This window comes from Hippichthys cyanospilos, chromosome 2, assembly GCF_059441005.1.
Source record: "Hippichthys cyanospilos isolate Australia breed blue-spotted pipefish chromosome 2, RoL_Hcya_1.0, whole genome shotgun sequence".
NCBI classification, from domain to species: domain Eukaryota; kingdom Metazoa; phylum Chordata; class Actinopteri; order Syngnathiformes; family Syngnathidae; genus Hippichthys; species Hippichthys cyanospilos.
In genome coordinates this window covers 19519226-19534332 of record NC_142370.1, presented here as the reverse complement: position 1 = coordinate 19534332, position 15107 = coordinate 19519226, and the positions used below count along the sequence as shown (strand labels likewise).

Sequence of the window (15107 nt, the reverse complement as noted above, 5' to 3'; positions counted from 1 at the left end):
TTTAGGATGTCTGAATATCCCCATGTACCTTTCCAGCAGTATTTCACTCAGTGGTGTCTGCATCCAAAAAAGAGAACAATGGCATTGCACATTGGCTCCAAGGTCTGAATTTCCCTCATCTTTGCCTCGGCCATTGTCAAAACACTCTCAGCAAGTCTTTAATCTGTCACCACAACGTGAGTGCCTGTCTCCTGGGTCAAAAATGACCCCTACAACAGGATGCTGGCACCATGACATGGAAAACCCACGGACAGGATGGGTTCTCCACTCAAAGTAAGAAGAAACATTTTCAAAGTCTTCACCAGAGCTGGGGAGGAACATGCCACATTTCCTTTATTGATGAATTGAGCTTTATTTCATATATATATATATATATATATATATATATATATATATATATATATATATATATATATATATATATATATATATATATATATATATATATACTGTGTATATATACTGTGTATATATACAGTAATTATAAAAGCATAGATGCATTCATATTCAGACAATACGTGTGTTTATATGCAAGGCTACATTAACAGATAATATTTCACGGTGAGTTGGTGACATTTGGCAGATTTCGACTATTTCAAATTATACTCTGTCACAAAATCGATGATCAAAAAATGGTTCTCGATTAATTCGATTATCTATTAGTTGCATTATCGTACCGCTAAATGTTTTGCTCATTATTTCACAATTTTTTTTCCCACTGAATGTATTTACTCTAACTCACTTGTAGGGACAAGTGAATCCTGTAATTCTAAACCGGTGTCGAACACTGGTACTCGAGGGCCGGAATATGTTTTGTTTTCCGGGTTCCTTTCCCCAAAACAGCTGGTTCAAATGATGAGGTCATCATCAAACTCTGCGGGAGCTTCAAAATCAGGTGTTTTTGGAAGGGAGGCATCGAAAGCGTGCAAGATACCGGCCCTCTGGGACTGGACTTTGACACCTCCGTGGAAGTGGAATTAGAGAGTAAGGAATGTCGGAAAAGTAAAACCCCAAACTGGAAGCAAATAACCGCAGAGAGCTCCAGAAACTTTTCACTTTAAGTGCATGACGCATGCCTGGCATTTTGATGGCTAATGGAAGCATCATTATCCAGAGAGCAAGATGACAAGGCCCCTCAGAATAGGCTTACAGACATCTTGGAACAAACCTGTCTCCTCAACTCTCGTTTACTGCCATTATGGCCGGGGCTGCCTACCTATTTATTCCTCCCTGGGCTGGGGTTTATTTGGCTATTTGGAATAGAGTAAGATGACATAATGAAACACCTCCTCGCACAGTACAGTGAGAAGTCAGTATGGGAGTTTGGCAGATAGATACTGTTTAGGAGATAGTAGACCCTTGGACAAGCTCTGCTCTGACAGAATTTGATAAACAGTCTTCCTCCTTATTTTTGGTGGCACATTTCGACTTTCAAATGTTGTATTTTGGAATTGCTGTAGGTGCTATCTTTTCTGAGATGAAGATGGATGCCATTGATGCAAATGAGAAATATACTGTAACATATGTTGACTGTCAAATTGAGCCTGAATGTTAGCACATGCGCTCCATGATGAATGGAATAAAAATTGACCCTTTTTGAGGCAACAAACTTTATTATTTTTTTTTATATGGGCTTGGGACCCTTTGTGGCAAGCTTTTGGGCAACAACTACAACGACACCACCTGTGCAATGCCTCGATATTGAACTTTCCAAGTAAATTTTTTATGAGCTGCCCATTTAAGATCATGTGCAGAAATGGGAAATCCAGGTCCAGAAAGGCAAAAGCCTGCCAGTTTGACTTCAGCCACATGTTCCTCTACTCAGTCTGCAGTAAAATGAGCCGGTTAATATACCATGTAAGAAGAAGCACCTGCGGATAAAGCCAAACTGTGGCAAGACCGTTTGTATTGCAGACCTGATTTTTCCATCACTGCACATGTGGCGCTAGGCATGTCACTGAAGTCACACTTTGGTAAAATTTGTCTTAAGCATGCCAATTACATGCACCACATGTGGCAATCGGGGAGGGTGCACTGGGGCATGAGCAGTGTTTCTTTTACATGAGACAGGACAGTTGCTGTGTTGCTCAGTTGATAACTGCAACTGAGGTACGAAACTTTTGAAGGAAGTGTACCTGTTTATTGCATTGTAATTGCATTGTAATGCAGGGAACTGAATTGTGCTTATGAAACATCTAGAGTTAAAAAAAAAAAAAAAAAAAACTGACCATAAGCCATCAGTGCACATGTTGTGACAAATGGCATCCATACATGAAACCTCTTTATTTTGGGTGTATTGGGTTTGTTGCCAAACGCACCAGTCTGTCGAGCTGACTTAAATTCCAATATTCAGTTACATGGGCACTCATTTAATACAGCTCATAAGTCATTTTATTAGCAGTAAAGTGCAAAGAGCCATAGACTAGATGTCATTACCCAATTAATGTATCCACAATGAGTGCACATGTTAATATCGGATATAAATGGGGCTATAAATTATAATGATTTGTTGACCCATCCATCGCGCCCTCCCCTTTCAGAGACTTTCTAACTCAACTGCAAGCACACCTAATTTCCTCCATTTGCCCCTGTCATAATTAATGGCAGTGGGATGCTTTTATCAATTGTGCACTTACTGAATGACTCATTCTTCTTGCGTGGTGGCTTTATAATGTTAACACAAGCAAACTGGACCACATATGCAGTGCAGGAGCAAAAGCTAATGATAAAAAACACACTCTCACATTCATTTGTCAGAGAAGCATGTCAGCACCCCTTAAAATACCTTTAAGAGTTCTCCCCCGCACATGTTTTGAGGACTAGGAGATTTGGGCCATAGTTTTTGTTACCGCTCGGTGTAGATACAGTCTTCATTTTAAGAAAGATACTTAAGTTGTGCAATACAATATCTTTTTTATTTTTTTTCTTCATCGGAGTGCTGTTGAAGTTTCTTCTTCAGCTCGATAGCATTTGGAGCATCAACTTGCATGGTTAAGGAAAACCCTCACTCATGGATAAATTGATCAATTCCTTATAGGTTTTCACATACTCAGCCAATAAAGCTGAATGAGTTTAACGGCAGGTGCTTAGGCTCAATGAGCCAACTCGGACAATGGCTTAATTTACACATCTGCGAGTCTGTCAGACACATAATGAAGAGTGGTTTGATGCGGGCAAATTAACAAGAAATAAACCAATAGTTTAAGAAAGACTCTCAATACAGCACCCGCTTAAAGAGGACAAAAAATACATATTTAAAAAGTTATTTTCGCCAGCTCTTAGACTTACCTTTTCCCCGTTTCAGGTGATTAAATGGGCGTCTTTATTTTACAGAGATAGAGGCGGATGAACCCAAGTGTCGAAATAAGTATTTTTTCAGACACTAATTAATCAATAAAATATTATACGTAACAAATGGCCCGTGGTTGGTTATGGTCGATGCTTTGGTAGTTAAGGACACATATTGAATAAGGCATTTAAAATCCCCTGCCAATTGCTAAAATCAAATATTAGTTCACCACCAAACTCCCTTTCCCATAAAATAATTTATTGGAGGGGGCTAATCCAGCGAAAACCTGAAAAAAAATCGGCATATCGATGAGATGGATTGGGGGGCTGAGGCAGAGCCGGTGGAGTTGCTTTAAGTGCATGTGCTCAGAGGGAGGGGTGGGGTGTGTGTGTGGGTAGTGAAGGTTGCGAGGCAGGCTAGCCGGCTGACGTTGACTGCGCTTTGGTGCGGAGTGAGTCGCTCACCTGCACGCAAGAGTCGCGCAAACTCTGGAGCCGCTGCAATCCCGTGGAACATTCCAGGCACAGTCCAACCATACAGCAAAAAGGACAGATAGGCGTTGCAGTATTCAGGGAGGCGATTTAGGACTCTCTTTTCTCTTTGTGGTTCCTCGCTCAGGTTGCTGTGGCTGTCGCTCGCTTCGTCCGCCGCGATGAGGCATAACTTGGCTCTGGTCCTGTCAGCAGCCCTTCTCTTTGACACGTTCCGGGTGAGCTTTCTTCTTCTTTTGCCAAGTGACTTGTCTTATTTTTATTTATTATTATTTTTTTTAATCGTTATATGGTCCCACATTGAAAAAATGTCACGCGTTGGTTGGGATACAGCCCGGTGCGCGTCTGCATTGGCGCGGATTTCCAACAAGTAGTGTACTATGACTTGTCAATCGGGTCCTTCATCTATTTTAGTTGGCAAAATAATTAGACGTGAAGTGACGCTCTCATTGACACGGCGAAACGGTTCGAGTAGCAGACAGTTAATTACGCGCATTTACGCGACCACTACTATTATTTAATTGACATGATATGTTTCACTCTGAACCTCGCAGTCCAGTTGAGTTTAAATAGGATGACACGCTTTGTCCAACTTAAAACATCTTGATATTTTCAAAAGGGAAGTGTTGGCGCAGGCAATTACAAATGATTGTTTTTAAACACTGTCCCTCTCATCATAGTTTATGTCACTATCAGCCTGTGGGTGTGAAAACGACGTGTTCATCCAATATTACTCCCCACCCCAGATGCTCTTAGACGCAATGTCTCTTCAGGAACCAAGCTTGACACCAAAGTGACTTTACGCCAATTCAGTTCTTATCACCCGGGATGTGGACCATATAATTTAATTTATAGACACATAGTTATGCCGCGATGGATGCAAAGTTTGTACGTTAAACCAGCGTCAACTCCTCTGAACCACTTTAGATACTTTTTTTGCGTGCTCTTTGTACACGCGTATGCTCCATTCTATGTCCACTCTCACACATTAATTCAACAGAGAAGGACCCACCTGTTTGTGGACCGCATTTGTTTCCTCTCAAGGACGTAGTTAACCTCACCATTTAGTCTTTGTTGTCGATGCTTCTAATGTAGCGCTTGGACCAAAGAACATTCATGATTAAAAGGTTTCCGCAACTAGTGACCTCTCTCACTGACAATTCCTTTCAGGTGAATAATGGTGAGCATTCCACTAAAGGTCCCTGCCAACCTGGCTTCTCACAAAGCTTCTACTCCATCTTTATTCCAAGGGATATACTACAAGGTCAGGCTATCTGTAAAGGTAAGCATGCCTTTGAATCAAATCATAAAGATGTGGAAAAAAAATCATTGAAAATAATCACTGTGTTCAAAACCAGGACTGATTATTGGGGTTTGGAGAGGCTTGTGCTTTGCGTCATTTAGCGGCATGCTTTTGGTCTATGGGAGTCATTATGCAGTCATGTACAGTATGAATCTCACATTGATTAGCCTCACACGATATGTTGTCACCACCACGCCGCGACATCTTAAGTGTCCGTCCGTTTGTTGCTCCAATTACACAGCAAGCCCAGCAGGTTTTCAAGCCGATAGTGCAGGAAATGGAATCGACATCCTGTGTCTAATTCTGGCACTGCTCCTGCCAATGTGGGCTAATTGCAATTCTCTATTGATCCCTTTGCTTTTCCCCCCTCATTGCTCAGCTGTATTGTTTGGCTTTGGACAAACAACGATACTTTTGTCGCTTGCCCATGTTGTCGGCAACTGCCCAGTGTACTGTGTGTGTATCCTTCTCTTTGGCCGGGACGATCCCGCTTAGGAGACGGCTGTCTCATGTAGAAGTATGCTCAAGTGTATGAACTGTGAGACATACCGTGTGGGAGTCATTTTATATTGCGCGGGGGATCTTAGGCTTGAGTGTGGGATGGTTATGTCCTCAACTTCATCCTGTTGCGGTCTGGCTGAAATTGGTCTGACAAGCATGCACTTGGCTGGGAGTGGTGAGGGTACATTCTTGTGGTAAGGAAGTCTTTGGTCCAGCAGGGGGTGTCGCTACAATCATAAGCGGTCACAATTTGAGTTTTCCTTGCGTGCATCCTTTAACCTGCAACAGTTTGTGCTCAGAAGATGCACTTGTGCCTGAAACATTTTTGAGTAGTTATGTTCGACTGTGTCGTGCATGTGACAAGTCCATTTAGCAATTTATGTATGTAGTACTGTGACGACAATAAATACATTCAGTACAGGCAAGTTTATTTGCCTAGCACTGTGTTCGACCCTCTTTTTATTTTCTTCTCCAATTAAGAGACTGGTATTATAATAGTTTTTTTTTGACTTGACAGTCATCATTTACTGTTGATCATACTTCCCCAAGATCTCAAAAATCAGTTGATAAATGTTCACTCACTCAAACAAATGATGCGAGTTGTTGCAACGGGTGTAAATGTGGTGAGTACTACCATATTTAAGAAATAAACAAACAAACAGTCAGGCTCTAATTGTAGTTTAGGAAAAATCCCTGCAAATGCTGCACAGACAAAAAAGTCAAACATCACATGACAACATAAAGCCAAAAAAACAGATTTAAACAAACACCAACTACAACAAGCCCGCATCTGTAAAAAAAGGTAGCTCTGATGGTTTTCACTTTCGATCATTTGGGAGACCGCAGCAAGTGCAAAATGAAGTGGTGGAATTACAAGTCTTAATGGAAAGACAGGCAAACATTACAGTCACAGAAGAGAAATAAATAACTAAAAAATCAGCAAAGAAGGCTTGTGATATCAAATATGTTAGACTAGACAAAAAAGGGGTATCTTGGAAAAACACAACACACAAACGGCGCCAAGTTGTATGTCACCTTCATCTGTGCCTGATAACATACTGTAGCTGCAGGGGCCAGATGCTAGCATGCACAGACGTACCATCAAGGATATACGAAGGCACACATTTCAGACACTTGATTTATTGACTCTAAGGGTGACAATGGCGAGCACTGAGGTCTGGGAGAGCTTTATTAATAACATTGTTTAACCTAAAAATGTCAGTTGGGGGCAGGAATAATGCCATGGCACACACATTCTGGTTTCTATAGGCCAAGGGGACCATATACTTGTGAAATGCATCATTGGAATTAAGCCCATGTTTTTTTTTTTAAGGACATTTTGCAATTAGACAAATTGCACTAGCATTGAATAACATTTTGTGGATGTTGCAGACAACCTGACACAGTTGCTGTTTCTACTAATCACATTTTAATACACTCTGCTGTTGATCAGAGATGTTTTTATTTCAGATAGGTCTTTATGCCACAATCTCTTTCAAAAATACCTCTTATAAATTATTTCCTTTTTTTAATGACTTTCCTTTCCTTGTTCCACTCCCGTTCTGCACTACTTGTTGTAACCACATGAAAATTGCACTATTTTGGCCTTTGAAAGCAAAAATTCTCATATTTTAGAAGCGTTTGATTACTTTTGTCAGTATTCACATACGGTAGGCATTAAAAAGTTCTATGTCAGTCAATCTACATTATTATAATTTTTTCCTGTTTCACAAAATATTTTTTTTTGAAAGCAAGGCCTTACCACATCCAAGTGAGTGTGCCATTTTTTAGTACTGAAGGAAAAAAATACAAATAGGGTCGTACCAGTCGGGTATCGGGGCCAAAAAATAGTATCGATACAACACAAATGGTGATTCTCTTTGTTGATATCTGCTTTTTGGTCCCCCCCAAAACAAACGGGTCCTATGAGTGATGATGGAAACAAATATACCTTCCCAAAATACACAATGAATACACAAAACACACACACATTTACACACACACACACACACACACGGACACGCATGTTAGCCACTGGGGGAATAATGGGAAAGACAGATCTAGGACCTTGGCTGGGATGAGGAGAATTTAGACTGGCGGTCAATAATGTTATTTATTATATAGATTAGGTTTGATGCACAAAACTGCCCCACATACAAAGTGTGTGTATGCGTGTGTGTGCGGGTGTGTGAATTTGAATTTCTCAAACACATCTATTATTAGAGTCAAAGGTCAGGTGGATTCAGGAAAATTCCAACCTTTAAGAATCGTGGAGTCCAATACTTTATAACTACAGAGTGAATTGGTTTTGACCTCTATTCATCTGGAAACGCTCCGCCAGACAAACTTAATGCATAAACACACACAAATGGCACTGTCAAATTGGTGCAACTGATTGCAATTGTATTTAATAGAGAAATGTCTCCAAATGCAACCTGCACAGAACAGTAATTGTGCTGTAAATTGTCAGAAAATCAATATTCGTGTGCGTGGAAGGACAGGTGACACTTTTAATCCCTCTGCATGTCGGATACTTACCGTCTTGTACCCGCATTTCATTAGAATGATAAAACCCGCTTTGTTCAGAGACACACAAGCTCATGCACTCTTTGACCTGATAATCTTCACATTTTCCTGTTCCTTCTCTGAAATATTATAATGTAAAATGTTTATATTGAGTTATAAAAATGAATGGAGTAAAAATAATATGCAATGGTAAGATATGATCGCACCAATATCAAAATGAACATTTTGAACAAAAAGCTGATTTTGAAAACTTTTAATTGTTTTTCCTGCCGCGGAGTAATTTGTTTGCAGGTCAAATGTCATCGTGAATTTCAAGTCCTCGGTGCTACACAGGTCTTCATACGTTCACCTAGCCCATCAAAACAAAACAATAAAAGTGCTTTTTGTGTGAAGTAGCTTATTTTGATGCGTAAAGTTACGTTTTTTTTCAAACTCTTTTCTAATTTTTTGGATTTAAAGATTGTCATATTCACTACTCCTAACCAACAATATGTCATGCCATTTGGAGTATTGTATTTTGTGTCTGACCATTAAAAAAAACAATGTGTAAAAGGGTATTACAGCTAGCTAACAAAATCTTATCCTGTGTCCTCCTTCCAAATGTGATTTCTGCTCCAGGGATAATGGTGACATATCAGTGGTTCACTGCTGTGCCTGAAATGAGATGTGTAGTTTGGACTATACTTGCTTTTTGTGTGCATGAGTGTGTATAAGTGGTGTGTTTGAATTGCACAAACTGAAATATTGGGTTTCATTGGAAGGCATTCAGTTGACAAAAAACAAAACAAAAAAACTTTCCATATTTAATATTGTGTATGGATACTATAGCCCTTTCAGTCTGAAGTGAAAAGTTGAATGTTTTTTTTTCCGATCTGAATGGAGTAGCAGTTGGTCAAGATTGCTTGTATGCTCATTGATAAAACCTCCACCCACACGCTTGAATAAACCCACAATATGCTGCCGTTCAACTGTGGAAGAAAAAGGGTTAGATCACATTTACATTGATACTCTCACCTTGACCTACACCTTGAGTCTGTCATCTAACACATATTGTGGTCCGTTCTGCATTTTTCCCCCATGTAGAAAGACCAAAGATGGTGGAGGATGCTTTGCATTACTAATGTAGCACGCAGTAGTGATGAGGGCTCGCTATGTTAAAGACTAGAGAAAGATTAGAGTTTTCCTAAATCAAAAGATGATCGCCATTATGTTGGAGCTTGTTGTTGTTTTAAATTTTCAATGTACTTTTTTGCTTTGATGCGTGCAGGTTTAGATGAGGTCTCATTCATTTAAGACTAAAAGTGTGTTTATTTTGCCTCCAACTGAGAGTCATTATGGCAGAATCACAAACTAAGACTGATTTGGTGATGGAGGTATGCTTTGAAAGATTCTTTCACGGGAGCATGAATAAAGGAGCACATTGCTCTGCTGGGATAGATGATATATCAGCTTTCTTTTCACCCTATCCTCAAAGAGAATTGCATTGTTTTGATTTCCTGCTTACCTTTTGCCCTGAATCGCATGACACAGACTGCAGCATTATCTGGGTCGATAGTAGCCGAGCGCCCTTGCGGAGATTAGATATTGTTGAATTACAGCCATCTTTTGCGGCTTTTGACTCCTGCTTAAATCTTTTATTGTTTTCTCCCTGTCTTTATTAGCAGATTGTGGCTTCATACCTTCCCTTAATGTTTTGAAAAATCCTCTTTGTATTGGATTCTGTTGCGATTTTTTTTTTTTTCTGAAACATCCATATTAGTTCTCTGTGTAACTTCTGTTCTTCTTCTGCCACTATCTGTTTTAACTATCACATTATTTATGATAAGTGTGTAAAAGGCTCATCCATGGATGCAAACACATTACTTCTTAAGAGATATTCATTTTAGACACGTGCAACAAGGCTTACTTTGTTCAGATATTTTGTAAAGTTATAAAGACACAACAATGGGCTGCTTCATGCTGTTTGGGTCATGTGACCACTGGGAGCTGTGGCAAATAAATTGCCAAAAAGTCCTGGGTTCATACAATAATCATCCACAATGTACTGTATTGAGAACACTGGTCCATGGATTTTTCTGACAGGCTCATTTTGATGATTTAAACACATTGTTGGGTGTTTTATTTCCCTTCTAAGGTCTAGACTTTAGTCATTCACGAGGTTATCGAAAGGCGAGTGTGGGCGGATGGGTGAAAGGAGGGCGGCTGTTTTCGAGTTGTGGGAGGTATTGAGTGTTATACCTGTAAGCTGATGATGAATGTGTGAATTTCCGGTTGACATTTTTGAGGGGCAAGGCTTAAAGACATGTACAAAGTAGAATGTTGGCGAACAGCTCTACGAAAAGCAAAGACTATTTAGGTTCCCGAGTACTCCGAGAGATATTGTCAGTCCAGCGTGTTTCTGGTCATCCCCTGATTTGTAGAAATAATGTGGGTGAAATCCGTGGCGCAACGAAATGGTGATAGGGCCCAGGGCCATTTTGATGTAGTTTTTTTTGTGCCAGCATAAAATGTTCCAATATATTAAAATCTATTTAAAGTCTGCAACAAATGCACCGAATTTAAAATGCGTTTGATTATATGCATGTTGTATAGGCGTATTGGACACACTAAATTGTCCCGAGGTGTGAGTGGGTGTGTGAATGTTTGTTTCTGTGTGTATGCCCTGCGATTGGCTGGCAACCGGTTAAGGTTGTCCCCCGCCTACATCCCCGAGCTAGCTGGGATAGGCACCAGCAAGCATGCGACCCTTGTGAGGATAATCAGCTCTAGAAAATGGATGGATGGAATATATGCAAAATCTCATTGCAAGTCTAAAATAAAACAAAGCGCCAATAGATTTAACGCCCACGAATTCCACTTCATAACAACAAGATGTTCTTATTCATTAGAATCTTATTTTTCAGACCTTGCCCTCAGAAAAGCCATCTAATCTACAAATCCTTGTCGAAACCAAAGCCTATGCTCTGTTCACAATAGAGACAATAGCCAGTTGACTGAGGTGTTCTTGTCCCAAGCTGCTCCTTTAATAAGTCTTTTTTGGGCGAATGTCACGACCATGCTTGCAGGGAGTTTGACACCTGCCTTGGAAGTGGTTGTGTAGTATTTGTATTGTATTTTATTATTTTATTTTTTTTAATGGCACTTTTTTTTAAACTCTGGGCACATCACCTACACTCATCATGACTGACAGTTGCTAAATGCAGATGATTTGAAAAAAATAGTCATTTTGTTCCCGTCCCATAGGTAGCCACTGTTTGGACATTATTTGTTTCATTTTGTGTTATTAACCTATCCATGTGCCACAATGCCGCTATGGGCCCCGGTGCTTTACACCAGCCGCACTTCTGATCTCCGCCTCTGGGTTAAATCCAGACTACACCCGGGATTGGTTTCTAGTCAAATGCAGGGCACATACAGAACAATCATTCATGTAGCTCACTGAACGGGAATTAATCTCATGATGGCTGAATTAAGTTGGCCATGAACAGCTGAAATGATTAAACACCAATATTCCTAGGCAATCAATATTTTTTAAAATGTGCACTTTGAGCTTGTGTCAGTGAGTGTGTGTTTGTGTGTGTGTGTGTGTGTGTGTGTGTGTGTGTGTGTGTGTGTGTTTGGACTAAGCTTGAATGTGCAATGCGTGCTGAGGTAGAAAGTGTCCTCCAGCTTTTTCCAAGTCGTTCATTAGGAAGGCAAGCAGGAGATGATGGGAAGGAAAGGGGGAACAAATAAAACAAGCAGGTGGAGGCCATTATTTTTAATGAGTTTTTTGAAATCCCCACACTTTGTTTTCAAAGAAGGGACAAAGTCAGCTGAGAGGAGAAAAAAAAAACAGGGGCGACTTCCTGCAGATTGAGTTCCTCCTTGGTGAGTTTGAACTCTGTATCCTTGTCATCTGCTGGGTGCATTAAGGAACCTCCTGCCGTGGTCTGACAGGCCTTTGGGGATACAGTAATACTGAGGTTATAGCTCTCCCAAAGGCACTCATTTCATTTAAATTTGAATTCCCACACTTTAATACACAGATGCTCTGAATGGACTTTGAAGGCTGAAAAATGACAAAGAGACAATAGCTGGTTTTGGCACACACATAATTCACCGAGGCCGTTTACTTCTGATGCTTTTGATGAAAAATATAGTGTTAACTTGCTGCTTCGTGCTTCATCTTTCGCTGCCTCGGTGGTTTGTGGTTTTTTGTTTTTTTTTTGCATTTAAAAAAAAAAAGCTATACTGCAGAGAAATGCGCTTTGAAGGTTACCTGCATGCCAAACAAACGAGTTGGATGTAATTTTACATGCCATGAGCACTCCTCAGACGTCAACCTAGAGTGAAGCCCGTAGCTGACTAAACGTGATAACAAAGAGTTTACACTTGAAATTCCTATTTATTACAGCAGCGTTTGGTTCTGTCCTCACCTTATTGCTCTGGCTGCGCCTGTGAGGTGGGGATTCCCTGCTGGAGGCTTAAGCCAACAGCCTGGGCAACACTTGCGAAGTGATCCATCAAGCAGCTCATAGGCACTCCTACTAGACACTTGATTGCCTAACGGGCAGGAGTTCTCCTGCCCTCATTCGTCGATGTCACACCAGAAGCCAATCACATGTCTTGTAGGAGTGCCCATGAGTTGACTGCCGTCCGCTCCTACAAGACACGTGATTGGCTTCCGGCACAACATCTACCTGGCAGGGGTTGTAATCCACTCCTGCCCTCGTTGCCAGGAGCCTATCAAATGTTTCGTTAAGAGTCCCGGTGATTGACTGGCCAGTCTTGTTCAAGCTGTTGATTGTTCAGGACAGTACTTGCATTCTTCGAGTGAAGCTCACACACATGCAAGAGCCATAGAATCAGAGTGGCGCGGACGAAAGAATATGTTACCTTGAGTGCTTTTATAATAAATTGGAATTTCAAGTGTAAACTTTGCTTCACTATTATTATGTATATTCAGCTATGGGCTCCCCTCTTGGTCAACGTCTGAGGGGCATTACTCCGAGGGAAACTCTGGCCTTCCGTGTTCCCCCAAATATAGCCAAAGGATGAAAAAAATGATAGAATCAACCACTTCCTTTGACCTAATTGCACAATTTCATGCATGCAGTTACTTTTAAATGTAATGCCAGGTGTCGGTGATGTAATGAAAAAAAATGACCAGGACAAATAATTTCCCAACTTTTTTGCATTGATACCACCACTGCTTGGTTTTGTCGTCAATAACTGAGAGCTTTTTAATGTGATCAAAGTCTTAACATAGGTCTGATAAATCGGAGGTAGATTTGATTATCCTACTTGGGATATTATAGTGAAAAGATGACATTTCTTGTCGCAAATAGGTTTCACTTTGTGTTACATTTATCAATCAATCAATCAATCAATCAATCAATCAATCAATCAATCAATCAATCAATTCATCAATCAATCAATCAATCGTGTTGTCATATACGTCTCTTCAGTCGAATGTTTTAACATCTAAAAATCACTCTAAAAAAGTTCCAACCAACACAAAACACAGATTCTTAGTGATATGCCAAAACAAATGGAAATTTCTCCCTTGATTTCCACATTGCCAGTATACCTTTGGCTTGAGCCCAAAAGAAGCGCTGGCTTTCTCTTCCTGCCCACTGGCTTCTTACACCCCCACTGCCTCTGTTTAGCTATGGCAGCATTTTAATTACAGCCTAATTGATTCAGTTAGAACTGAAGCCACTGTGAAGACAATTAATGCAATGATGAGTCAATAATTGCAGCTGCATCTCTGGAGTTGCGAGTAGTCGGAAAACACAACAAATTGACAGCAATTTGTTGCCTGTATGGTTGCTTAGCTTTTAAGTCGAGATACTCTGAAACATTAGGTATGGTTTTGAACTTGCTGATCAGCAATTTCAGCATCTCCATTTTATATGATTTTGCCAGAGAGCACATCACCTTTGTCTCTTGACAACAGGCACCCCAGCAAAGATCTCCTTTTTGAAAACCGTGTTTTGATTAATCTTATTTCATGACTTTTGATTTTAAAACTCTAGAATATTTTAAATTACAGCAAAACGATGAATCTCTCTCTCTCATTTTATATCTATATGTATACACTTTTATTATTCACTCAGTACTTGAGTACTTTTGCAGGAAAAAAAACAACAAACAACAAAAAATTCTATTTGATCATAATGATAAATGATGGGGTACACTTTGTCTTCATCATATGTTGTCTTAAGCTATCATACTCACTCTTTGGAAACATAGTTGTAGTGTCACAACTCCACCAATGGAAGCTATGGAAAATGTTTTCATTTTTAATTTAATATCACGTAATTTCACCACCTGGATCCCACAACGCACACTAGCCAATGGCAGAACTCTTTCATTATTCATATTGTTAACATTCAAGTCTTTTTGTCGTACTAGCTAGCTTCGTGCTGAGCTAACAAAAGAGTACTAGTGTCCAACTTTAAAACTCCTTTTGTGTAGCACAGCGTTGCCCCTTGTAGCTGGCCTAGAGCATGAGCAGCATTGTGTGAAAAATGAAACAACAACCCGTGCTTAAAAAAAGACCCCTTTTGCCCATGGATGTCCTCTCGGACCTCGAGGAGGAGCAAGCTGGTGTGCGTAGCCAAAAAGCAGACATTTCCTTGAGCTTGAAAAAGTCCCCCCGCACTCTCTCAACCCCTATTTATTTAATGTAGGCAATTTTGGGCTTCCATATCGATGGCCTTCAATGACAGATTGCCTGACAGTTCAACATGCTTATTAGCCGGCTAAAATGTGCACCAAAACGTCCTCCTCTGGCAATATGAACAAAGCATTGAAGAGGAAATTGGTCATTCAATTCCAACGGCCTTACAGACACTTTGAGAGACAGATGAGGAGTGCTTTGAAATTTGCTAGGTAACAATGCTCTCCTTTCTCTTAATTTCTATCCAGTGGTATGATAATAGTCTCAGGCTTTGGAGCTCGAATGCCTTGAAAACCACACAAGCCAATTTTTTTTTCTTCTTGCCTGCTA

The 15107-nt window shown here is 40.3% G+C and overlaps 1 protein-coding gene across 2 annotated transcripts in view; it reads left to right on the top strand.

Moving 5' to 3' along the window:
• The first annotated feature begins 3729 nt into the window (after positions 1-3729).
• Positions 3730-15107, top strand: part of LOC148427745 (cadherin-4-like) — a 193114-nt gene continuing 181736 nt past the window's right edge. For both annotated transcript variants that reach the window (XM_088407251.1, XM_088407262.1), the window contains exons 1-2: positions 3730-3998; positions 4951-5062. In XM_088407251.1, the coding sequence (XP_088263377.1) occupies positions 3942-3998; positions 4951-5062 (169 nt within the window). In that variant the 5' untranslated portion in view covers positions 3730-3941. The remainder of the gene's footprint in view (positions 3999-4950; positions 5063-15107) is intronic.